We start from the raw sequence: 27,066 nt of genomic DNA, 5'->3' as shown, positions 1-27,066 counted from the left end.
AGTTGTGGTATATCTGGTTTATTCATGGTACATTCTTTTGCATAGGGAAACCTATTCATTTCCAGAAATGAACTCATCAGCAGTTACTGAATGCAATGACTAAATATGGTTACAATGATATTTTATCAAAGGGTTCTGACTCAAACAATGAGGCATTCAAACTAGAACAGAAAGTCCAACCTTGAGAAGAGAGTCCATGAGGGTTTCTCAAAGTCAAGGACCAAGTTCTTTGCTCTGAGGCATTTCAAGCATGTGTGTCTTCACACTTCTAAAACACCTGCAGCTGCTCTTATCTGTTTGGAAATACATTTGAACTCCACTAAAATCGGTTTCTGAACATTTGAAATTCCCAATTCAATGCTGGATCTTCCCATACAGTTCCAAACAACATTTTGGACACACCATTTCATTCAATTTAATCAGAAGGTGTGTCCAAACCTTTGACTGGTACCATATATTAAATCTAAAGGCCAGACGTTAAAAGCTAGATTCTCTTGTCACACAGTGAGTTACTTTTCAAGCATCCTATGATGAGGATGGCAACAACAGGGACAGGCCGCATGTAAGCCAGTGTATTATTACATCTAACTCTTAAGTTAGGTTTGCGTGATTGTTGGAATAACTTAAATATATGCTTTAGTGTGCCATGTGGCTTTCTAAATGCAAAAAAATAGATCTTGTTTAAATTCTGTAGGACCTCAAGGGCCACGCCTACCAAGGAAAGACCCTTGACTTTGAGAAATACATCATGACTTTAGTTTAAATGGCCGTTTCTAAGTGCAGTTGTTGAGGAGCTCTTTACATCATGCAAATAAAGGTTGACTTCTTACATTCTTTCTTACAAAGTACTTAAAGTTGCTACAAACTACATTCAGGCCAGAGCAGCAGCCCTTTCCACTGTAAACATCTCAGGTTTAATACCAGCTCTATCAATCTCAGACTTTATTACATTGGCATACCAAGTCATGTGTTATTGGCCGTCCGGTGTCAATTAAAAGTGTGTTGCAGGGTAATTGTTACAGTTAAACAAGGACGTTGTGGCATAATCATTTCTTTAAAGCGCTTTTTTTGGATAGTAGCAAAGGTAAAATATACTATGAGGTATTCAGAAATATATAAACTAAAGGGCTTCACCTCACCCTTGTCTATTGATTTGAGGTATCGATTACAAAAGATTTAGTGTTGGTATGCCATAGTACTGAGATGTGCAGTTCATGTGAAAGGTCTGTTTTCGTGGACTGTGGTCATGCAATAACTGATGAAATCTGTTCATACTTATGCTCTCTCATGTAAGGGATATAAATCTGGAAGCAAGCAAAGCAGCTTTACTATAATATCTGAAAAGTTCTGAGAAATCTGAGACTGAATTTAAAAGGTTCTCTCCAGCACATTGAGTATACAGTGTGCTAAAGTGATGTACCGGGACATACAGAAAAGTAACAACATGGTATCTCTACAAAAGGTAACTTGTAGCACTACAAAAGCAGATTCTCAGTAACTAAGATTTACACAAAAGGGTTTGAAGGGCAATTAAAAAAATACAACTCCATTAAGAAATATCAAAAAGAAACATATATTGGAGTTACAAGGTTTAGAGGCAACAACAGTAGTAGGTACTCTGTTGAATGACGGTTTATAGAAAAAATAACCATGTGTGAAAAATGTCCCAATCCCACAAAACCAATTTGGACACCTCTTTCCATCACACAGCATTCAGCTTCAGATCTGATCCACTGTATCTGCTGGGCTCACCAAACAGGAACCCCCTATAGTTTTATTAAAAATGGCTTACAACACCAACCGTAACAACCCGTTCCAAGAGTTAAACATATTATTGTGTTACGATGCATCTTAATAGGAGCCTTGTCTGGTTGGTTTAACTGCCACAGAATAACTAACACTGAAACAATGCTGAATCAAACTAAAGCTAAACAGTAAATAATCACACCTGCATCTTTATGTGCATAATTATTAGCTGCGCCGCCAACACTGGTATTGTTTCCCAGCAGTGTGTGTCTGTGCAGAGTCACAACTTCAATTCCCGAGTGTTAAGTTTTGAACAAAATGAAGGCTAAGGGTGTCAGAATATAAAAGGCAATAGCTAATGCATTCCAATTTTCTGTCCCTCTTTCCCCAAAAATTATCTTAAAATGCATTCCAAGTAACAAAACAGTATGACGCAACAATGTATCATATAATTACTATTATGTGTGCAATGAGCATTTCATGTGTAGTTCTACCTGTCTCTACAGGTCCACAATCACAACAAAGTTCTTTCAGTGTGATATTGGAGCACAAGCACAATACCAGAAAATAAAGCTTTTCCAACTGTGACATGTCAAAATATGTTTTGTGAAAAGGTCCGATCCGAGATCCGTGTGCTGAACAAGAGCTAAAGCATATACAGGGGTTTAGGTATGTGGACCAGATCCAAACTGAAGTGAAGAACCATGAATCCTAGTCTGTTTCCTTCAACTCTTTGGGTTGTCTATGGCTTGTTACCTCAGGACCTGCACAGTACATCTCTGGAGGCCAGGGCTGAATTGTGTCACAGGACCAAAATATATTGCACAGCACTCCATAGTAAGTAAGAGGAAACTAGAAGTCAAATCATAGGCACTGTCATTCTCTGTCCATGCTGTCTCCATCCCAGTAAAGTCAAAGAGAGCAGAGAAAGCGATGGCGTGATGTTCTATGAACCTGAGAGAGCACATCACATCATAAAGCAGTGATGAGATTCTCAAAGTACAATTTCTTCACTAATCTTGGCCATCACTTACAAAGCCACTGCACCATAAGCCTCATAATACGCCTACATAACCCTTGCCACTGGGGGGTGATTTAAATGCATGGAAATGTTTATCTTTGTTGGGTTGTGCGACATTATATTATTCTGTTCACCTCCTTAAATATATTTGTCCAGCTGTTTCAAGTGCCAGGGACATTAGTTTAAAAAATAAATGACCTAAAAGTTAAGTAAGAATATTATGTGCATGCATTTATATAATAAATCTATCACAATTGAAATAATTTCGACACACGATTCTTCACATGTGTAAAGTAATACATGCTAAGGGACGGTTCTCGTGGCCAGATGTAGTCAAGAAGCTGTCTTGGACCTCTTTTCTGAGGTAAATAATGAGTTTGATACTGCAATTTAAAACAGAAAGCTTCTTTCAACAATTAGAGAATTCTTAACTACCAGACTTCACATTTCCAACCAACTTTTTTTCTTTTTCTAAAGTGCTTTTTTGAGATACAAAGTAGCCAAACTGTACCCCCCAATAATGTTTCATTTATAACACTAAGAGCCATCTCCTTAGCTTGGAACAGTTGACCAACTGAACCAGAACAGCTGTGAGATCAAATCCCCACCTGGTCAAGCGTGCTTTTCTTATTCTAACCTTAAGTTTAGCTCTGCTCTAATGGGGATGCTACCCTTGTTGTATGATCAAAGTAAGGAAGTTTGCCATTAAATACAGAATCTGGAGGGAAGATCATAACCACTGGTGCGATCCTAAAAGATGTAAATATGTGAGTACTTGTGTTCAGCAGACTGAAGTTCTATACTTGTCACTACACTAGGGACGACTCATCGGCAGATAAAATCGTTGAGATGTCGTCAAATTGACAAAAGTAGTGAATGGATCTTCAGCTGAGATAATAGGGCCAGGGGTGTCTGCTGTGTGTGGGCTCAATTAAATTATAGAAATGTTATCTTATGAGAGTATGTTAGCAGAGATGTGGAATTACCTAAATGAAAACTGCCTTTCACTGCAGATGTTTACAGTCTTTAGGGAAGAGAGGACTGGTGTCTTCCAATCAGAGGATTGGAGGTTCAATTCCAGGTCCTGCTAACCAGTGTGTCCATGTGTACTTGGGTAAGACACTTAACTCTAACATTGCTCCTGTAGCTGTGACTACTGAGTGTGCAGGATGTGAATGTTAGTTACTGATAGGCAGGTGGCTCCGTGTATGGTAGCTGCTGTTATTAGGGTATGAATGGCTGTGAATGGGTGAATGATGATATGAAGTGTTAACGCGCTATACAAGTACAGTCCATTGATCATTTGAGGTGGATTGAACCGGAGGATGAGCGTGGCCCAGCCTTTGCTGAAGCTCACCTTGAGCTTGCACTTAAGAGACTGCCTCAGTACACCTGCTACACTGGCTAATGTCAAGCAATCATGCAGCTTTTTTGTGTTGTTTTGTACATGCTACTATGCTTATATGAAGTATATCAATTTTTAACTAAAGGGCAAGGCACATAATGTGTTTCAAGAAATATCGTGCATAGTTTAATACAGGCTTAATCAAGATCTAAAGAAATAGACCCTGCAATCTACTGTCTATGTAGAAAAGGAAAGGGGAGTAGGGCAAAAGGAAAACTATTCATGATTCTTCGAGTCACAGTCATCACACAAACCATAACCCTTACTGTTTCCATAGGAAAAGCGAGCAACCAAATAAACGATTATGATGTCTTTGGACTGCAGAACCACTCTAGCGCCCAAATTCGTGTGAATAATGCAAATTGGCTTGCACTTCCATCTGATGGCACCTCACACCTTTCAGCATCCTCAGGGGACATGTTTTAAATGACTGCTCATTATTTGCAAAGCATCACATATTAAAGTATGGAAAACATTATTAAATTTTATAACCTAAAAATCGAATTAATAATCAGTGTTGCTATCTCCAAACTGATGGTGTATGAATCAGCAAAAGGCCAGGGTGTATGGCTAGATTTGACTGACAATCAATAACTTAAAGCATTCATTTCTCTCCTCTGCATTCAGATCTTTGACAACACAGAGACTGAGTCGTTTCTATCCACTGAGTTAACATGCAGCGTGTAAGCGTAAGCTATAAAATATCAAACATTATTAAGCTTTGAAAAGCTAGAATATATTGCCATGCCTCACTAAAGCAGTCATTATATAAATATTGGGTTTCGGTATTACACAGAAAAGAAAGGAAACTCGTTGATTGAAATGCTTCTGGCTGGTTGGTTTGTGTTAAAGCATAAAGGTTGCTTTTTAAACTAACCTTAGCACTGCGGCTAACCTGTCCTTGTTTTCATCTGAACCCCAACACAAACACTACTGCTGCAGACTGGTCAGGTCAGTTGGTTTCTAAACCGTTCTGCAGCTAAAAGAAAAGCTTCAAGTCATTCAGAGCCTTACGCACTGGCATTTACAAGATGATCAACCCACAGCCTGCCGGCTTGCTAACATGCCACATCCCAGACCTGATGCTGGGACCTGCTGGAGTAGTAGCAGAGCCTGTCCTGGTTCCACAGGGGCCTCACTCCGCACTAGTGTTCAACTTTAGCACTGTGTGATGTGTTTGAGCAGGCTGGAAAATAACTTTTCTATTCCACAGTTGCTCTTTGATTTATGATAAACATAATATTTAAACAGCCTTAAACACATATGCTTTGCACAGCAACATAATGTTTTAGGCTCTAAAGAAAAAGACAAACCATCCGTCTTTTAGCGAGAGGAAAGACAAAAATTGCTTATTTTCAATGCTAAATTTTCTTTTGATGTATCCATAACATATTAAAAATGGTGAATAAACATTACAACAGAAGGATATCTCTTTCTGGTGGGTTCAGAAAAAAGGGAGGCTTGTTTGCATATACAGTATATTAGCAGCAACTGCAGGGGAGAGGGGCATTCTGGGTGTTGAGGGGGTATGAGGTTGTTTGGAGGAGGCCTTGAGCTGCATTTACTGTGTAGAGACCGAGTGTACAACGCTAAAGCCTGACATTCATTCCAGGAACACAGACCTCATCCCGGGAACAAAACTAGGATACAGGTATTTTAGGATGTGGTGTGTTGAGGGCTGATTCTGGTCCACTGTGGTCATTTGTGAGAAACATTTTGTTTCACATGGCATAGTTCCCTCTGTGTTTGAACACGGCTGAGTCTTTCATCCAGGATGTCTCTTCTGGGTACATACAAATATACCACACTGTATATTTATATATACGTACGACGACATGTTGTACTTCTACAAAGATGAATATATTTTTCCTCTGGTAATGTCATGACAGCATCGTTTCCTTTCCTCCAAGACATTGCTGCTTTGACAATCACCTTTCCTCCACAGTTCCCTCAGTTGCCCAGATACCAGGACTGGAATGAGACAGAGACACAAGATTAGACATGTTTAACTTCAGCCTGCATTTCTTCACACAGAAGTATATAACATTGATAATCAACAAATTGTAAATGATATCATTTGTGAACCCTAAAAAAACATGCTTGAAAAAGCATAAAATTATGGTTTCACAAAGAGTTTAATCCCCCTCAGAGATGAGCCTTTGCTGCTTACGCTTTCAGAGGTTAGTCAAGCTTCAGAGCAAATCCAAGCAGAACGAGAGATGTTTTAGAACTGAATCCGGCGTTGATGCTCACCCTCAACCCAAACTGTACTAATGCAACTATGGTTCTGTCTTTCCGAACCAACTTGTGTGAGTGAAAGGTATTAAGAATGTCCTGTAAACTTTATTTCTGGTTTGGCTTCGTCGAACGACAGGATTAAGGATTCAGGCTCTCCAGCTTCAGCTGTTAGGCCTCTTCAACCCAACACCAGACCAACTCCTGTGGGGGAGATCCACTTTCTAGCTGCTCCCGAGAGGCAGGGCTCTCCTAGTCCTCACTCCCGGCCTAAGCAGTGCAACAAGAAAGAAAGCTTTGATACGGCATGTGTGTTAGAGGGCACAAACAACTGTTGCGTCACCAAGAAACCCAACAGTTTCCAAGAGCCCCAATAGATTTATGCAACAAAGGACGCCGCAGATCAGAATCAGAAGCCATTAATTGCCACATATATTGCACATAGAGGAATTTGACTTGGTGAATCGGTGCAATATAGGAATAAAATATAAGAATGAAATAAAAAAATATACAAGCAAGAATTAACAATATAAACGGATAAGTAAGATAAAACACGTATGTATGTCTATATGTTTCTAAGGTCACAGAAACCACTGTGCAAAATTTTTCCCGGGATGGAGTATTTGGGTCAATGGGGGACTCTGACTCAGTTCATAAGACCAACAGCTGACCGTAACTGCAGCAGACATCTGTGTCTTAGTCCTGATGGACCACAGCCTCTTGCCAGAGGGAAGGGGCTCAAAGAGTCTGCATCCGGGGTGAGAGGGGTCGGATACAATCTTTCCTGCCCACCTCAGAGTCCTCAAGGCAAACAAGTCCTGGAGGGATGGCAGATTTCAGCCAATCACCCTCTCTGCAGAGCGGATGACACCCTACAGCCTGCCCTCTTCCTTGGCTGTGGCTGCAGCGTACCACACAGTGATGGAGGAGCAGAGGATGACTCAATGATGGCTGTGTAAAAGTGCAACATTATTGTCTGTCTGGCAGGTTGAATTTCTTCAACTGCCGTAGGAACTTTTCTGAGCCTTCTCTGTAATGGAGCTGATGAAAACCAGGGGAATTTTATAAGAAATTGGGGCCATTTTTTAAACTTATGAAATAACATTTAACCTTTTGTTAAAAAATAATTTCAGAAAACATAAATCAGACTCATTCAATTTTATTTATGCTTAGTTTCTCGTGTTAAACAATATGTTCAGCAAAGTCAAACAGCTTGACCATTTTGCATAACGCTGTCTTTGCATCCGATTCACAGCTTCCACAGTTAGCTCTCTGTTATTGAGGCGATGAATCCATGCTTCTGGAAAAACAAAGAACACATTTAAACCTCGAGTCAACTACAGTCTCAACCAATTTTATTTTACCCAAATAGAGGATTGGCTGTTACCAAAATATGGCAGTAACTTATGAGTAGAGGAAACATCTCTCACTGACTGCACTCTGTTAGCTAACGAGATTTAACTAAATCATTTCAAGACAGTTAACACTTAGTTATCACTCACTCTAGGGATGATGGTATGTTCAACGGTCGTCTTGTAACGGAATGTTTTCGCTCCCTTTGATAAAGTGCTGGTTGACAACAACATTGGCAGTTCGTTGTTCGAGTTTTTCTCAGGAGCTTCGTAAAAAATGTCGGTGGTTCTATTCATCCCAAGCCAATCTATCTTCCATTTTTCGATGGTCGATGGATGCAGGGATTTTTTCTTTTGAGCCTGAGATGGTGACGGAGACTGGATTTGCTCGCCACGCACTCGCAGATCTGATCAGGAGGCAGTCCTTTAAAAAAAGAAATGTAAGAACATTCCTTCCAGAACACGCAACATCAGTCAAGGCGAGAATCAAAACATTCAATGGCAACTTCTACAGCTTTATGTGCCGCTTCCTGACAGACAGGAAGTCTGTGATCCTCTTGCAGGTGGAGGCGGGACGATCTTGTTGAATGCAAAGCTGAAGCCTACAAACACCATCCTGGCGTTCATTCCTGGGGAAAACTGCAGGGGTCCAGGAGGGGCTCGGTAAGGTTTTGAGGTGGGACAAGGCGCTCAAAGGACTTCATGACCACAGGGGTCAGGGTGACGGACCTGTAATCATTAAGTCCTGTGATCTTTTGCCTTGAAGCAGGCACATGACATTGTTTATCCTTTAGAGCAGTGGTTTCTCAAACTGGGGGTCGCAATCCCCAGGGGGCGGGGTGGGCCGCCGCTTCATCACCAACCCTAACACACCGCCAAATTAAAAATTAAAAAGCGAAACCAACATAACTTGACTTATCAAGACCCCCAGAGCGGCTCAGGTTACAAGCGAAGAGGAAGCGATCACTCAGCTGGTTAAGTCGTATTTATATGATCGATTCCAGATTGTGTTTGTGCATGGGGAATTCTCGATGACCACCAATGTTAGTCACAAAGTCCGACAAGCTTCTGTGTTTGAACTGATTTGATTTACCCTGTATATGCTTCATTTATACAATATTATCAGAAAACACTGCATACAGCTCCATTACTATGCAGATGATACTCAATTGTATGTGTCGATCAAGACCGGCCAGCTTGTTAGACTTCAAGAATGTTTGGGTGATTTAAAAACTTAGATGACCAGCAACTTTCTGATGTAAAACAGGGGTTTTCTTGCCCAGCGCCTTTTAATTCAGCTGTCTGGTGATATAGTTTCTCTGGATGGAATTGCTCTGGTAAACAGTAGCAACGTAGAAAATGTTGCACCCAATCCCAACGTGCACGCCTGCACACTCAGACATTGAGAAGCGCTCCCGCTACCTCTGAGGGTTTAGGGCTGTCCAATTGTCATATTAGTGAGTGTTTGAGGGCTCTCAGGCAGACATTCTTGAGCCCTTTATCAACATTTTCGGAAGTCAACATTAGATGCTAACTTAGCCCAAGGAAATTACCCACAATTTGCAATGTTACCTCAAAATAGAATAACCAGTGAAAGCATGGAGGTGTGAAAAAAAGGTAAGCAAAGAGGACTGCACACCTGTGTTCAGACTGTCTAATGTCATAAATGCATTCCAACAGACTCACACATTTGACCACAGCCCCCCAAGAGCGACGCAAAGTCCAACCCTCGCCCCTTGAGACCATATTGACAAATTTCTCAGAGAAAGCAGAACTGAATAGATTCGTATTTGTTTTAACTGCAGATTTCTTAGTATGGGTTGGAGATCTGATTCTCTTCTAAATGTAGTTGAACACTTTCCGACGATCCATACTAACCTGGCTTTGGTAGAGTCCACTTGGGTCTCGAGGAGTGACTCCAACGAAGGAGGTGCGATTGGCAGGGGGTGTCCCAGGGGCCGAGTATGCTGAGGGTGTTTGCGTTAATAACATCAGGATCATACTGTCTCTCATGATTCAATGATGCATGTTAAATTTTGAGAGGCAGTAGTGTACTACAAAAAAATCTTACCAAATAAGGAGCTACAACAGAGAGCTATCATTATTATTATTAGTCCAATTATTATTACTGATGCCATTATTACCATTATCATATTACTATATCCACTGCAGCTGTTATCAATAGTATTTGTAATTATTCTGCTAACTACTCTCATTATATGAATCATTTCTCTTATATGCATTGATGCATTGTAGCCCTCGGATGTTTATCATTCTGTACACATGTCTATTGCATTTCAGTCCATCCTGATATAGGGATCCAAGTGTTTGACTGTTTCTTCCTTTTGATTTTCCCCCGAACCAAATAAATGGGATTGAATTGACCAGGGAGCAGCATCAAATTTGCATAACCCAACTTATTGTTTATTTTGTTTACCTTTTTATTGTCTGTCTATTGCAGTCAAACTCCACCAAGCTGATGTGTTTACACCTGACCTGAGAGGTATACCAGATTGTGCAACTGGAAAAATGTCCAACACCTAGTTATATAATAAGTCAAGTATAACATTCTACAAAGCACAGCTACAACAAACACAAAAGCAAGCATCCCTTTTATAAAGCAGGCCAACCAATACTGTAACAGAAGTGTGCTACATACTGTCTACATCTAGTATTTTAAGACACTGTCTTTCTTAGGTACAACCATATAATATAGTGCCCTACCTAATTGCAACTTGTTTGCAATTGTATTTATTTTACCGTTGTATGTGTGTGTGTTTGCAAGTTGGTGATGAAGCTGCGCCCCCCACTTTAGTTCCCAGGTTTGGGAACCACTGGATTAAGAAGTGATGATTTCATATCTCAGCACCATAATTCATCTGTAGCTTTTTGGCTACCTTGTCGATCAGTCGGCCCCTGGTGTTTTCCTGACTCACAGTGTATATGACCAGTGGTAAGCGTGTTGCAAAGGGGTGTCCTATCCTTTGCTCCAAAAATGATGCATGAAGTATGAAAATTGTGGAAACGCTGACAAAATAGCAATTTATTAGTGCGAGTAGATTCCATGCAGAGTCAATGAAAAGAGTGGTTTCGGGGGAAGCAGATTGTCGGCACAGAGGACGCAAAAAGCAAAGCGAATAAATCGCCTTTTCTGAATTGCGGTGGAAGCGGCAGTCATCCAGACGCACTTCCTGCAGGAGTCTGTGAAATGTACTGAGCTGTGTGCGGCGACGGATGATGTCATGAGCCCAACACGAGACTGTTTTCTGTTCTGACGTTTGTGTAATTTGCAAATCAAATAAAGAGCAGCAATAGTTGTTATTTCCATGGTGAATAGAGGAAATGATATCTATCTTAAGGAGAAAAGGTAATGTACTTTATTTCCTCTAAGGCTTTACTGCTTCTCCATCAGTATTGTGGTTTTTATGATTGTAATTTCAAAATTCAATGAGCTTTTAAAAAAATTTGAGGAGTGAATATAAGGTCATTTTTATATTTAAACTTTTTATAGTCATCCAACCGGAGTACTGTGCCTACTGAGTGAAGACTCTCTGAATACCACCAAATCAAATTCATACTTTAACCAGGGTACATTTTTATGCCACAGTATAATATATGTATAAATAAATATATATATGTTAATAGTTTATATAATATAATTCATATTTATTCCATATAAAAAAAAACATTTCATGAAAAGGCTCATCAAGGATAATCTAAAGGTGTACTATAGTTTCAAACCCTCTATAACTGGCTGAGTTAGAACTGGCTGAGTTTTTATGTTTTGCTGCTTCAAGCTCACATAGTTCAATATTATTTAAAGCTTTATACAATATTTAAAAGGCAATGGTCTCAGAATCACACTGCCCAAATTTGAAAATAATTAGGTTTAATCTCTGAGAGGCCTATTTCAACTCTGCAAAAAATGCCAAGAAATGCAGATATCAAGAATAAAAAGAATTCCTAGAAATACATTAGGCTACGACTAGTTGTTGCGAGGACCCTAATAATTACTATCATTATAAAAAAACAATAAAGATCAGGGTAATCCAGAACATTCTAGTTGTTTAAAGTGCATAGCTTCTTCTGTCAGTCTGGAATAGCCTTTACAAAACCTTTTGTGTTATCTTTATGCTGCACTAGTATCAACTTCTGTTTAGCACTATAAATTATTCTTTTTGGGAAGGATTTAAATATATATGCACATTATGTGTCATGCCAAAGGACGAAAGATGTCAGTTTTGACCACTTACTGGGGGATGTGGTTGAGTTTGCCCCCCCGTCAGAGGAGGTGCTAGTGGCCTTTGACTCTGCAGGCAGAGTCGGCCTGTGTAAGGAGGACGGGGGGGCAGCCGGGGAGGGGGCATTTCCAGGGGAGGCCAACATCTGAGAGGAGATGTAGTGACTGGGAACTTTCCCTTGGTTGCCTCCATTCAGCTAGAACAATTTGACATCAAAACATAAATAAAGTCATATTTCAATGTTATGTTGCAATGCTGCTATACTATATTGTCCTAAATAATATGCAAACATTTCATAATTAACTAGCACAGTTATACAAAATTGGGCATGGCGGGTAGACACAGGGAGGGGCACTCGTTGTTTTGGTTTATATTCATAAGTTGACAAGAATAATGCATCTGCAAAGACATCCAACTATTTGTGTAGTAATACGCCTGCTAAAGTAGTACTGCAGCTCCTATGGTATATTCTTTGGCTGGTTGTACTCACTGAGCTAGGAGCTTGATTGGCAGGGTCGCAGGCCAATGAGACCAGATCTTTGAGGGTCTCCTGGGCCAGATGGGGGGGATAGCGGATCGCTCCGTGGGGCAAGTAGGACGTCTGTGGGAAATGTATAGATGATGAAGGGTGGTGACTCCGAGACAGACCTGAAAGGTGAGAGAGAGAACATAGTAAATGGGCTTTGGTCTGTGTGTACATGTACAGTATGTTTGTGTTACAGGTCCACTGGTACCAAGTAGACATATGATACTGGGACGGACCGACCGTCAGGGCAGGCAGATGCACCTATTGAGGGGGGGTTGCACACCGAGCATTTTCTCTTTCTGACCCGTGCTCTCTGTCCATTGGTGGGAGCGTGCCCACCTGTGTGTGTGCATGAGTACGCTATGCACAGTGTGTTAGTGTATTGGAGGTGAAATTTAAATCCCACTGCCCACTGCAGGAGGTGTGGATAACAGACATAGATGCATGCGTATATGTGGTTTATTAAATATATTTATTAATACTGACCACTGTGAACAGCTATGACTGGCTGGTGGTGCTGAGTGAAGGAGCCCAATCTTGGTGAGTCCTCCTGGGAAGAAGGACTTTCCAGCTCTGCTTTTTTCAATGGAGGAGACAGACCTGAAAGCAGAACCAGGACAGACATGTGGTTTGGTGTCAGATCCAACAGATCTGGAAACTTTTTGGTTGGAAAGACCAACGTAACAGCAGCTTTTTATATGACCTCCAGTGCCACGCTTCCGCATATTATATTATTTTTTATTATTCGTCAGTGAAACTAGATGCCTAAGACTTTTCCTTAAAACACCACCATCCTTCAATATATAAACATGCTGATGTTTCTTAATGATGACTAATTTTACTTGATCAACTTGATCAGCAATTTTAGGGCCGCTGAGGTTTTTTAAGATGATTTTATAAATTGGCTGGTTGGGGAAAACCTATCCAGTCTGCTGCAACTCCCTAAATCTGTGTTCTAAGTTTAGAACCAGAACAAAGTACCAGTCAGCAGTGTGTGACCTGTGCTACCGTTGGACTGCAACATCTGGGTTTAAAAGGTGAAGCCATTGGTGCATTTTTTTTCTAATGGACATCGGGGGACAACTCCTCAGGTTGTATAGAAGTCATCAGAAAATAGACTTCTCACAATTTTTTTCGGATAGATACGACTAACAAAGCTTTGTAAAGAAGACGTGTAAGCTATCTGATCAGATATGCACATTACATCACTAATAGACGGGGGGGGGGGGGCAAATAGAGCAGCAAGGGATGGACCCAAATGCAGGTAGACACAGGGGCAGAAGGACATTTAACAGTCATTTTAAGGTAAACCAAAACGGAAAAAACAGAATCAGGTAATGCAGACAGATGCAAGATATTAGCAGGAAAATAAGAGGGAGCAAAGCAGGGAACATACCCAGAGGCGCAGCAGACGAACCAACACAGGGTACATCCCAAGTCTCTTATTTGTCATTTCCTCGCTCCGTGCTTGAACTGGAAGCTGTTCTGCTCCGACCATCCTAACAGGGACGCCAGAGCGCTTATTTCTGCTCTGAGGAGCGAGGAAAGAGGAGCGATGAAGGATCTCTGAGGAACCACCAGCAAGGATGCACAAGAGCAGGCTTCCAGGAAATGGTTTCAAATAATCAGTTAATTGATTGAATGCTGATTGGTCTAATTGGATTTTACATTAAAGACAAACAACGGATTAAAGATTTATATTTGGTTTAGTATTTGTTAACTGTAGCTCAGTCAGCTTTCTTCATTTATTAGAAAGATTTGTATTTATTCCCCTATATAACTTTTTAGGATTAAAATCAGAGAGAACTGGAGAGACAAAAACACTTCATATTTCCATTTAGTGTCAGTCATTTTATTTTCCCCACGAAACATGAAATCCTAATAAATTAATTTGAGTGTTCCAAAAATAACATAAAGATATGCTGGGTTATTTAATATCAGTCCAAATCTCAAAACACACAGACGCAAATCATAACGCTGTGTTCCAAAAATCCAAAAGAGCGGCTCATGAGAGCGAGAGGCCCAACCACACAAAGCGTGAGACGGAAAGAGAAGTAGAAATCAGTAAGGTGCCAACATGTGTGAGTGGGTGTGAAGTGTAAATCAGATGTTCCAGCTGTAAAAGGCCACGTGATCACCAGAACAACAGAGAAACCCACAACCTTGATCATGAGAACATAAGTCAATGAAAACATTTTCAAGGTTCCTATATTATCATTATGATTAATTCATTATTATTATAGTTTGTCTAAAGTCTCTCCAGCTGTTAAATGCGACTGAGAGCTGATCCAGCTGTGATCAGAAACAGAAACTTCCTTTTTCTTGGAACATATCCCCTCAATTTGTGTCTCCTGGCACCTTTTCCTTGAATTTCTCCATTCATCCCTGGCAAGGTGGGACTAAGAGGCATGTGAGGAAAGCAGTAAGAGCATTGGGATGTACCCACACAGATGGGGGAAGACAGGGTTTGAGTGCATGAAGAGGTGCAGCTGATAAAGGAGGACTCAGTGCCAACAATTACTGGGGTAGGGATTGCGAAATCGAAACCCCTTCACAGCATCCTGTGTGTGCAGCTTCACAAAAGCAACACCCACCTGATTGCTGTCAGTGATGCTATGCGTGTAATATATATGTTATACAGTATTTAACCAAACAGACTCTGCATGAATTAGATTTTCTTGTTCTGTACCTCCTTCCATGTCATCAGTCCAGTTCCTGGAGCTGCTGGCAGGAGAGGAGGGCGAGTGGTAATACTCCCCCCCTGGACTGTCGGCCTCCTCCTCCATGGAGCCAGACTTATGCCGCTTACTACTGCCGACACACACAAAGAGATGTTAGCAAGACAATATGAGCTCCAGTAGAAACATGTGAAGCTTCATGTGTGAATATTATGAATAACAGCTGAATAAAGCTTTGGAAATATTAGTAGTAAACTAATAAAACTAGTACCTTTACTACACTTTCCAGCTTGCTGGTAGGAGCTATCTGTAGAGCTAGAAAGGACATACTTCAACTAACCCCTATGTTTACAACTGTAGGGGCAGATGGACCAGCTGAGGGGGGGGGAGGGGGGGGGGTGTGTACGCCATCCATCGGGGGGGAAGTGCAAAGCACAGCATAGAGTCAAGTGATCACTGACTGCTGTGATTTCCTGCCCTCACTGAACAGAAAGCACGGCCATGCACTGCTGTCCCGTATGCCGGGGGTCTGTAGGTAGGCCAATCAGAGGATTGGTGGTTTGATCCCTGCTGGTTCATGTGTCCCTGAGAAAGACACTAACATTGCTCCTTTAAACTCCTGTGAGTGCGGCATGTGAATGATGGGAATGTTAGATACTGATTGTCATGTGATCTGTGTGTGGTAGCTCCTATTATCAGTGAGTCATTAATGACATCCAGGCTTTGAGTGGTTGGAAGACAAGAAAAGCACTAAACAAGTACAGTCCATTTATCTTTTTGTTCATCCACTTACTGAGCCACTCCATTCATCTCGCCAACCATCCTTCTGCTTACTCATCAACTCACTCATTCATCCATCTCTCTATTCCCTGCTGTTCTGAGGGTTTGACCGGACTCTGCCGGCGTCACAGTCCGGTCGCTGCCTCTCCCGCTGATCATGTGACCCGGCCGTTAGACCACCACTAATCCAGCAGCATACTTGATGCACTCCGATTATCAGTCCTCAAACGAGAACAAATGCTGCAGCTAAAACTCAACGCCTACCAGCTGTTTGTTTGCCGGTGCACGTGCGTACCTGTGTGCGCGTGCATGTGCACCGTCGTGTGTGTGCGGGCTGCTTACCCGCTGGATGAGGTGTTGGGCAGTGAGCGTCTGAGGCTGACCGGCTGGTTGAGGTCGTAGGCCAGATGACCCTGGAGCTCCCCCATAGAGAAACTAGGTCCTACTCCTGTGACCACTGGAGCTACAACAAAGACGCAGATACTTGAATTGAGGGAAATTGTGATATTACATTTCCCACTTGGAAAGGTTTGAAACTAAAATAATGTTCATTATTTGCACAGGAAACAAACAGCGTAACGTCAGATTATTGCATTAAGCTGTAAAACACACACTAAATTGCACCAGATTAAGTCACTTTTAAGTCTCAGACAACACATTTCAAATTTAAATCAGCCATATAATGTTTATAGATTTGATTTACTGCGTAACTGTCCCCTTTAAAACTTAAAATAAATCATGTGTGGGGAAGTGTTTCCAATGACCGGTTTAGAACTCCTGGTGTAGAAGTGAACCCCCTTTATCGAGTCAAAGACTTATTATAGACATATCATAACTTAACTACAACAATATACCCAACAAGTTGTAAACCTGGTGCAAACACTGCATAATCATGTCATATCACCAGCCTCGTAGTGTAATTATTTGTATTCACATCTCTATCTTAGTTATAATTATGACTGGGAAAGTGAAATGTCCCATGTAAATGAAACGCAGTGTTGAAAGGAAGGGGTGCGTTTGGTAAAGAACGAAGGGTCCCACTTACTTCTTGAGACTTGGACCAGCTCAGTGACACTGAAGACACCTGATCTCTCAAAGCTCTCATGGAACTCTGGACCATCTGGAGGAGCACAACAGCTTTCACATTCTTTGTCTCATGCAGTATGATGACACTTAACTCTTTATGGGCATTTAGGGCATTATTCTTGTTGTGCTGTTTGTGTACAAAGTGCTTCATGTTTGCAAAGCTTTCTTGTTGCATTATTCCAATATGTTGGTCTTGCAGATCAGCCTCCTGTAATGGTCTGGGCTGTGCTCATCTCACAGCTGTCACTCATTCACCGCCACATTGTCAGTTTACAAACCTGGAACTTGTGCTACGGCAAAAACACGCAGCAATCCTTGGCGGCGTTGTTAATGTTTTTTATCTGTCTCAGCCTTGCACTTGTGGACAAAGCCAGCTCATCACTTTTCACCTTCTGGTTCTTTATAATAAACTGCTCAGCATTCTGCTCTTGGGTTTCAGCGCCACAACCAACATGACACCTCTCCAGTTTCTTAAGATATATATACAGCCGGTGAAAGAAGTATTGACATGACATTTTCACCAGGGGGTGTGTGTGTGTGTGTGTGTGTGTGTGTGTGTGTGTGTGTGTGTATACACTGCTTTCCATTACCCATGGTGGCGGTTCGACTGTCCTCCTGGTCAGAACCCACTCCGGTGCGACTGGGACTGGTGCTCTGCTCTCCCTCTGGGGGGAGGAGGAGGGGGGGGGGGGGTGAATACAGCAGTTCACGTTTGCAGATTTGAATGAACCTGCTTGAGCGGCTAATAGTTAATACAAAGTGGGAAGTTATCTCAGCATTAAAAATGTAAAGTACTTCTAAAAATGCACATCATTGGGCTTGATACTGCTAGAAGCTGCATTGTTCATTATAATCAATATTATCAATATTCTAATGGAATGCTTTTACATTACATGTCTTTTAGCCGACGCTTTTTTAGAGAAAATGATGTTTTCACAGAAAGATCTCATCTGGTTTTGATTTATCGTGGCCTTTGAAACGGTAACAGCAGTTTTCCCTCGGAGAAGACATCAGAGACACTACTGCACCTGTAACAGGTAAGGTACGGCCTCACAAGCTGCTCATTTAGAGTCTTTGTTTTCCTCTTCTTCGCAACCAACTTAATTAGGTGCATATTCCACCTACTGTACCAGAGTGTGCAAAATCAGGGTAACCATTTAATAGGAGAGACAGCTGCTTTCTCTCAAACCTTCCAAATTCTTTATTCTGGTGGAGTGAATATGGATTATGAGACTTGATTTATAATATTGGTTATTAGTTCCTGTAAGCTCAGGGTGATGCCCCATTATTTATCGTATGAGTTATTGTGCTATAATTGTATATATATATTGTATTATATATAATAATTGTATTGATGTCAATAATTAGGTTTCACACATGCTATTAATATGACCTGTGCTGTTGCCAAAAGATAGATCAAATGAATCCCAACCCACCCCGTTCCTGACAATAATACCATCCCACTATGTGAATGTTGTTTGATTTAAATCCATAACATTGTGGCAGCGGAAGGCTTTTACTGCAACTAATGTCACCCCAGATTTACTCCATGTTGTTTTAGACTGCTTTAATTTAAAAAACAATGCTGACCCTCAAACCAACATATAAATGGAGGAAAAAACTATGTTGATGTATTCTTGTGGCTGTAGAGTATCATGAATCAGTATTTTAGTTTTGGTACACACCTCTGTCTTGCACATAGTAGGCGAGGTAGAGGTCCAGCTCCTTCACAGAGATGGAGATGTGTCTCGGCTGGACACAGAGAACTGGATTAGAACACTGGCCTCCTTTGACCAGTCGCTCTCCATCTGTGCTTTCCAGTGGGATTCCTTTAAACAGGATGACCATCACCAGGTCCAACCTCCACACCTTGAAGCAGAAGAAAGACAATGGGTGACTGAAAACAGCATTAATCAAACTGTAGCCACGGTGAAGTTTGTAACACGCCATAACAAACCCTGCATCAGTGGACCACAGACCAAGGTGTGTGTCAAGATAAAACCAAAGTAAATATCTCTGCCATTTAAATGTAAAGCTTTTTAAGCTCAAGAGAAATGTAAACAGACGGAGGAAGAAACGTTACCTTGTCAGCTTGTCGGAGGCAGTCTATTCGTCTCATTTTGCCTTTCTGGTCCGGGTTCGACAGGACGCAACAAGCAGTTTTTTTCCCAGTGATGGATAGAACAAAGTCTTCTCTGCATTCAGGTCTAATGTCCTTTCTTAACTTGGCCAGAAGACGACTGGCCCACTTCTGTTTCACCTAGGAAGAGATGATATTTCAAACGGAGTTGGAGAGAATTCATTTATTGAAAACATCTCAAAAAAGGGCCTAATCTCTGACACGACTGTGTCTGTCTGGATACATGTGCTGTCAGAACAAAGGGGAACATATACTGTACAAGTGTGATTGGATGTGAAAATATAAGTTTATGTTACTGGTTGAGAAATCGAATGAATATTTCCAGAATGACTGATGCTAACAGTTACTTACATGATCTGTGTGTTTGTGATTGTCATTTCTCATGAACGCCCCAATGATACGTCACTATATGAATATTGCCTGTGGTTCCTATGCTGAAGGAGCTAAGGAGGGAAGCATTAAAGTTCCTTTCCTTAGTGTTAGAGTATTCAAACAGCTCTTATCGGCTACTTACACTACTTCGGGGTCGACGATTCGAATACAGTCTAAAATCCCTGGATCAAATTCATATTTCAGTTGGTTCAGCGAAGGTAAGGAGAATGTATGATTGATGTGATGCGTTGCTTGATTTTTGGATTCAAATACATTTCAGAAGGTTCGTGTGAGAGAAATGTTCCGCATATCGTCGTAATCACCGTGACGCGCTGCTGCTGTTTCACATCCCGCGTTCTTTGGTAGCTGCTCACTTCGACCCATAAATAAATATTTGGAACGTACACTTTGTTATACTGATTTGCATCAAATACTTCTAACTCTTTTACGGGTTGTTGGTGTTGCGTTTGGAGCATTTTTAAAAGGATCCGTTTATGTTGTAGCCAAGTCAAGCATTTCTGTGTAGCCTAATGCTATAAATGATGTTCATTGTAAAACAAAGCAGTTCTATATTTCGACTTTTCACCACTTCCGTGTTTTCATCCCACCTCTGCCTTCTCTCCCAGCAGTTCATCTTTGACAGATCTCTCTTCTTCTTTTGTCATCCGTTTCTCATGTTTTTTGTAGTACTTCCTTTTCCGGGCCTGGAGGTTGAACCACGTGTAGGCGAAGGCACGGACCTGGGGTAGCAGAGCCTCGATGAACGGATGGAATTCATCCTGCGTGGCAGACAGACATCAACGTGAAGACACGGCTGTGTACCACACCCTCCTCTCATCACCCATCTTAACAAACATATACCTCAGTGGCTATCAAACACATCTTTATACATCTGCACAATCGTGCGATAGGGTTGTCACAATAACTACATGTTGTTGTGCGTTGGAGATGAACCAGCGCCAGTGGTGAAAGTAAGCCGGTACTGACCGGGAAGAAATTAGGACACACGGACACAGACCCGTCGCGTCAACGCAAGCAAAACAAGAAGCTGCTCGGGGCCCCGAGACAACGAATCAAATGCAAGGACAAACTGTGTGAGGCCCCTTTGATGGTCAATGCAGTAAAGTGACCCTGTTATCGGGACCCCCCTCAAGGGGCCCCCCCTCATGAGGTCGGCAGTCATCATGAAGCGGAATTATGCTTCAGGAAGCCAGAAAAGGAAGAAGAGAAAGGAACAGGAGGATAAATAAAAGTAACAAGATAGTGTTATAAATGACACTGGATAAAATAGCTCTACTTGTCTTGGTGTCATTTTGCAGCATAAATATGTTCATGTGAGTCCGTTAGACAGAGACTTGGTTTTAACTTGCCGCAGCGCTGCGTCCCGTGTTGTTTAAATAGATCAGAGTTTTAAACAAGTGACATTCAACTGTCATTCTAGCAGGAGCGGGACACATTTTGTTCTGCCCAAATCAACAAAGCTGCCATATGATGACACTGTGTCGCATGTGCTGAACCGGACTGCCTGACCCTCAACGTGCACCTGGATTGAGTTTAACCCTAAACACTTCTAAAGCACATTGCTGTTTATCAAAACAATACTTGTGTACTGCTGCTGTGTCACATCATACTACTAAACTGACTAAACTAAGCTTAAACCCTTTAACAGCCTGTAGCTGTGCTTGTTAGCTTGACAACATCTTTCCTATCAGTCAACACAAGACCAAGACGTCCTCTTTTACACGGACGTTTCCTCTTTTTGAAACCAAAAAAATGCGTATAATAATAAATGCTTTGTACATAAAGTATTTCCAGATCTCACTTCTGGCATCTTTTCTTTCAACAAGCCAAGGACGGTGGTCAACAGCTCCTGCTCACGAGGACATGTCTCCCTGAGATGACTCTGTGAGTGACAGCTGCCTGTTGCATGCGTGCAGGTAGCCCCGCCCACCCAGTCAATGCGTGCAGGTAGCCCCGCCCACCCAGTCAATGCATGCAGGTAGCCCCGCCCACCCAGTCAATGCGTGCAGGTAGCCGGACACTGAGTGCGCTTTTTTAATACTAAAAATAGTCAGAACCGTACCGTTTTAAACGTAAGGGTACCGCGGTACCAGTACACCGTCCAACCCTAATTGAAACAAATGGTGGTAAAAATACAAGTAATTATCGACAGTAATATACTGTTCTTCTTAAGTACAGCAAAAGTTGACGCCTTTTTACAGCCCACCGTTTCAACTTCTAGTGTCCTACAGTATTCTTTTTTCAGTTACCTCTAAATCCGCCCCGACACCGTGGTCCTTGCTGTCCCTGTTGCTCACTAAACAAGAGGAGTTCAGATGGGTGAAATCTGAACCAGAACCTTTTCTTCAGAGAGCTTCTGAATTTCGGCCTCATAGTCTTTGACCATCTTCTAGAAGTCTGGGAGACTCTCCTTCAGGCTGGAGATTTCTAACCGTTAGAAATATAAGGAACACTTCGATCTGTAGACTACTGCCTTATAGTCTTATTGCTGCCTTTTGATGACAAATGCATGTACAGGAAGCCCAAATAAGTATTATTTATTATTTTTAACAAAGATTAAATGTTATTTCACAAGTTTTAAAAAATGCCCCCAATTTTTCATAAAATGGTAAATAGTACATTTCTTACCCTGGCATCTTATTAATATTTACAATTTGCATTCCTTCAGGCTAATAACACTCGTTAGGACCGTATTATTGTCACATATTGTCAAATTCTGAAACGAAAACGGCACATTTGAGGCACCACAGTCGCAAAGTGAAGGTTGCTGACGTAACGTTGTGGCAGCTGCCGCAAAAACATCATCAAGCTGCCTGTACCACAATCTGCAGCAGCTCCTACTGCTAAAACACATGAGCCACGATAGGGGTTCAGATGTGCATAAGGCCCGGCATGCATAATACCAGAGGATCAAAAGTCTGATTCAAAACAGGTCAATGTGTCGTTTGCTACAGCTAGCAGCTAACGGCATGGTGGGGGAGGACGCTGGGTCAAATCCCCGGATGGAAAATAAATGTACAAACACAAGCAGAGTAACACGCAGTAAATGATTGTCCTCTAATAGCCATGTTAATACCATAGTCTGGGGCTGTCTAATAGCCGTGTTAATACCATAGTCTGGGGCTGTCTAATAGCCGTGTTAATACCATAGTCTGGGGCTGTCTAATAGCCGTGTTAATACCATAGTCTGGGGCTGTCTAATAGCCGTGTTAATACCATAGTCTGGGGCTGTCTAATAGCCGTGTTAATACCATAGTCTGGGGCTGTCTAATAGCCGTGTTAATACCATAGTCTGGGGCTGTCTATGTTGCAGCCCTCCTATAACTGCTCCGTTTGGAGCTCTGTCAACGCGGTCGCCTCAGAAGACTATGGCGGCAAATCGCTGTCAAAATTTGAGAGGAATCCATATGTGTTAAGGACCTCTCTGACTACTAGGACGCTGAATATGAAATCATTTTTACTGTACAGATTGAGTTCTTCAAAGTAAAAGCCCTGTTTTTTCACGTTCAAAAACACAATTTCTCCATATTTGGATTGCAATGAAAACATATTTCTCAATAGTTCCAGACAAAGACCAATGTGTTAAGGACCTCTCTGACTACTAGGATGATGAATGAAGTATTATTACTCTATAAATTGTGAAAAGTCCAATAACTCCATATTTGAACTGCAATAAAACCATTCTTAACATAGGACCTCTCTGACAACTGATGTTCGGTCCTGGGTCCCCTCCACAAACTCTCTTGGTCCCGTCATTCGCTCGCATGGCTTCTACCGATCCAAAAACCACAGGGAGCCAAACACTATTTTGGATGCGGCTACAAAGACAACTGTCGACGAACCAATGCAAATGGACGTTTAAAGTTAATATTGTCCTTGTATAACTGCATCACTCAAAGTGTTTTTTGTCTTTCTTTGAATGAGAGTCTCCAAATTAAATCCACAGACTAAAACGTCCACTGCATAGTAAACTCCAGCTGTAAAACCTTTAAGTTCTCAAATACAATGTTTGGATTCACGATTGTTAAGCATGCCAAAAAACACACAAAAAGATCTTGTATTTTTCAAAGATAAAAGATATCCTGATTTACTTTGTTGTACAAATGTTGAGTTTACCTTTGAGAATTAAAATGTCTTTAAATGTGTAGTCATAAAAGTCATATCTATGTATGGTTTATCTGGAATTATTGGGCAAAGTGTTTTAACACAGTTCAAATATTGAGAAACTATGGTTTTTGAACATATACTTACAGGACTTTTATTTTGGAGAAACCTCTAAATTTGTACAGTAAAAATATTTCATTTATTGTACAAGAGTAGTCAGAGAGGTCCTGTACACTTACTTTTATCATGGTCCGGAATTTACCATATAAATAGCCTTTATTTCGGTGACGTGTCTGATACCGTAGATGTCAGCATATACGTGCACTACACTAATCCGAGTGTCTCTATCATTACTTAAATGGTTTGGATTAAGCCATTGGTCCGTTTAGCTTTCCTTCATGCACACTGCATCAGTGTGCAGAGCAGCGGGCACACCGAGCCCCGCGCAGGTTACCTGAGCCCCCGCAAGAGGAGAGAACATGATGCGGATGGATCAGACCAGGCGGTGCGTCAACGGGAACATCCTCCGCCTCCACGTTACTTCCTGCACGATCCCGCTCGTCCCGCTGTGCCTCCGGGTTAAAGACGACGCTACACTTCCTGCAGTCACATCGTGCATGGCTCCTCTGACGCGCAAACCCCGCAAATCATGACACAGCGGGAAAGTTGCGTCTCCGGGAAAGTGCTCGCGGTGGAAAAAACACCAGAAAAGTTCGGCATAGTCATTGTGCGGAGAGAATGGCGGACGGCGTCATTTCGAGAGGGAAGATGATGAGGGGGCGAAGAATAAAAGAGGGAGAGGTGAAATGACGTTATGAATTGAGCCCATCCCAAATGGGCTTAAAGCCGCAGCAGCTGCTGCACTGAGCCTCCCAACAATCCGACTGCTGGCCGAGGTCATCTCAGGATTCACACACACACACACGAGGAGGTGCACGGTGACGTGCACGGCGAGGTGCAGCAACAAAAGAATTGGTCCGTTTAAAGATGGGTGCCAGAAAACTGCGGTCATGTGTACCGCATCTCGGTCGAGTGAGCCACCGCCTGTAATGAGATGCACCTCTATTCATGGTGTTACGGTAACGGGGGCTCGTACGGCCCATATTTAAGCATTTGTCCTAATTATTAAAACAAGTCAAAGCAACAGTATTTTGTAGATTATATTAAATGACATATAAAGTTACACTACTGTTTTTAATTGAAAATCAGCTCAAATGAAATGATGTTCATAATTTCTTTCTTTCTTTGAACTATTTTTAAAGCAGATGCAAAAAAGGTTATATTCTAATTCCAATCAATTGTTCATCCAACAAACACTACCATGCAGGTGAGAGGGGCCTTTAAAGCAGGGGTCTTTGATTAAAATGTGAAAAAAGATGTGTGTGTGTATCCACTTTCCCAGTAAGTGGGAGAATTAAGATCTAGTTTTTAAACCTGGGCCTGAATGCATCTGGGCCGATTTCCTCCTCATGTGGAGGAGCTCTTGTCAGGCTCTTGTCATCTCCTTGACTACTGTAACTCTCTGCTGGCAGGTCTCCCTGCTGCCGCCATACGACCACTGCAGCACATCCAGAATGCAGCAGCTCGACTGGTCTTCAACCTTCCGAAATACTCCCACACCACTCCTCCGTTCTCTTCACTGGTTACCAGTGGCTGCCCGCATCCAGTTCAAAACACTGGTGCTCACGTACCATGCTGTGAATAGATCGGGACCAGTCTACATCCGGGGCATGGTGAAACCCTACATCCCAACCCGCACACTCCGATCTGCATCTGCCAAGCGGCTTGTTCCTCCCTCACTGAGAGAAAAGCACTCGGCGAGATGGTGACTCTTTGCTGTCCTGCTCCCAGATGGTGGAATGAGCTCTCTGATGACCTCAGGACCACAGAGAGCCTCTACATCTTCAAACTCAAGACACACCTCTTTAGACTCTACCTTGACTAAAACACTAACAGACCGTAGCACTTAAACTGTTCTTATAATGGCACTTTTCTATGACATGTTTTGAAACTGCTTATATTATGAAAATTGTACTTTCTTGTGACTTGTTCTTCTGAGTTTGTATCTCTATGTGGAAATGCACTTATTGTAAGTCGCTCATTGGAGCTCATTGCGCCTCATCGTGACGTTTCAATCAGATACATCATTTCAATGCATAAATATTCAGTGCTAGAAATGCAATCACCTTTTTCTTTCAAAACCCGATGACAGATTTACTTCCATAATTTTCCCTAAAACCGCCACTTGACACATGTTTGTGTACTTTGTGTCCCTTATGTAAAATGAATGGAAATTCAGGCTATAATGGTGACTATTTATACTGCTGTGAAAACATCTGAACGTGATAAATTAGTCCCAACCGTCGGCCACACGTCTTCTATCCCAGCGCCTCATGCCGAGACGGGAGGCCCTCTGCCGGCCTTCCATTCCGAATCACTGCGGCCCGTTTCCTGCTGACCAGCACGCACACGGACCAGTGGGACCGAAACTTCAGCCACGCATTCTTCCTGCGGGAGACACACGCGCACACAGCCCGGCTGTCAAGTGACTGACACGCCGCCAGGGGTCGGTACCACGTTAGTCAGTGTGGATCCAGCACGGAGGTGACTGGACCAAACTTTAGTCAAAACTGTACGAGTTTAAAATGGACTTGATAAATAATATATACTCATCGCCGTGTGTGACATTGGACAATATCCCCTTTGACGGTTTATGGTGAAATTATTAAATGCCCAGAAATGTGTCATTTCAACGACATTTTAACTTTTGTTATCGTGAGATTCTGACGGCTTCCTCCCTTCAGTCCGTGGCGAAATGAGCCAGTATGTGTAAATGATGGAGTGTTCTGCAGATCACGTGTAGGCCGAATGGAAGACAGGATCCTTACAAGTCGATCCTGTTCCTAAGTTGTCTTGTATATGCGCTACATTGTCCTGGGACACAGGGACATTTTGATTGGCAGGTTTCTGAACGAAGTTCGGCAGCAGATGCTCTGCTTTGACATCCGTCACTCATCGGACATTAATGTTTGGCTTTAAACTTAAATCGGCTTTCTGAGACAAACGATATCACTGGTGGCACTTTGTGCTCCAGTTGAAGCTGCGCAGATAATGTTAGTAGCACAACTCCTCCATTGCGTCTTTGTGAAAAACAGCAAGCAGCGCACCAATAGGAAGGAGCCCCCCCCCCCCCCCCCCCCGCTGCACTACGGCACCGGCACCGGGACCGGCTTTGTCCTACCATCTCGAAGCAGGTTACAGCTGGTGTCCGCGCCTGCACATCTCCCGGTCTTCATTACTCCATTCTCATCTCCATCATCGTGCGCGTGACGGAGTAAAGCCGCTGCTCGGGGTCACGT

General features: G+C 42.1%; 1 protein-coding gene across 8 annotated transcripts; it reads right to left on the bottom strand.

Annotated features, from left to right (window-relative positions):
* Positions 1–2: 2 nt before the first annotated feature.
* On the bottom strand, positions 3–27,066 carry nfic (nuclear factor I/C). Of its 8 annotated transcripts, XR_005120116.2 has the most exons (14): positions 24,162–24,336; positions 20,191–20,361; positions 19,154–19,330; positions 18,756–18,939; positions 17,661–17,735; positions 17,030–17,104; positions 16,327–16,447; positions 15,216–15,337; positions 13,013–13,126; positions 12,491–12,648; positions 12,013–12,196; positions 9,638–9,726; positions 7,910–8,183; positions 6,003–7,707 (listed from the first exon to the last, which is right to left on the bottom strand). XR_005120116.2 is itself a non-coding variant. In XM_037469019.2 (13 exons), exons 1-13 carry the CDS (start codon positions 24,186–24,188, stop codon positions 6,123–6,125), a joined length of 1,518 nt encoding a protein of 505 aa, XP_037324916.1. In that variant the 5' UTR covers positions 24,189–24,336; the 3' UTR covers positions 3–6,122. The 8 variants fall into 8 exon arrangements, 6 of the variants coding, with proteins under 6 accessions (XP_037324916.1, XP_037324914.2, XP_037324913.1 ...); XM_037469019.2 differs by lacking the exon at positions 7,910–8,183 and having other exon boundaries at positions 3–6,143; XM_037469016.2 differs by lacking the exon at positions 24,162–24,336 and adding an exon at positions 26,949–27,066 and having other exon boundaries at positions 6,003–8,183.

The sequence above is a fragment of the Pungitius pungitius genome, chromosome 7 (assembly GCF_949316345.1).
Source record: "Pungitius pungitius chromosome 7, fPunPun2.1, whole genome shotgun sequence".
Lineage (NCBI taxonomy): Eukaryota > Metazoa > Chordata > Actinopteri > Perciformes > Gasterosteidae > Pungitius > Pungitius pungitius.
Note: the sequence above shows the minus strand (reverse complement) of the source record. Positions and strands in the feature narration are given on the sequence as shown.

Bases quoted from the DNA above. Each gene is read 5' to 3' on its own strand.
- nfic (XM_037469013.2), bottom strand. From the start codon at position 24,188: ATGTTCTCTCCTCTTGCGGGGGCTCAG. The intron at 17,105-17,660 runs GTAATGGAAAGC...GTGCTCCTCCAG, and splicing joins CAGTCGAACCGCCACCATGG to ATGGTCCAGAGTTCCATGAG. The intron at 15,338-16,326 runs GTAAGCAGCCCG...GTGTGTCGGCAG, and splicing joins CCCAACACCTCATCCAGCGG to TAGTAAGCGGCATAAGTCTG.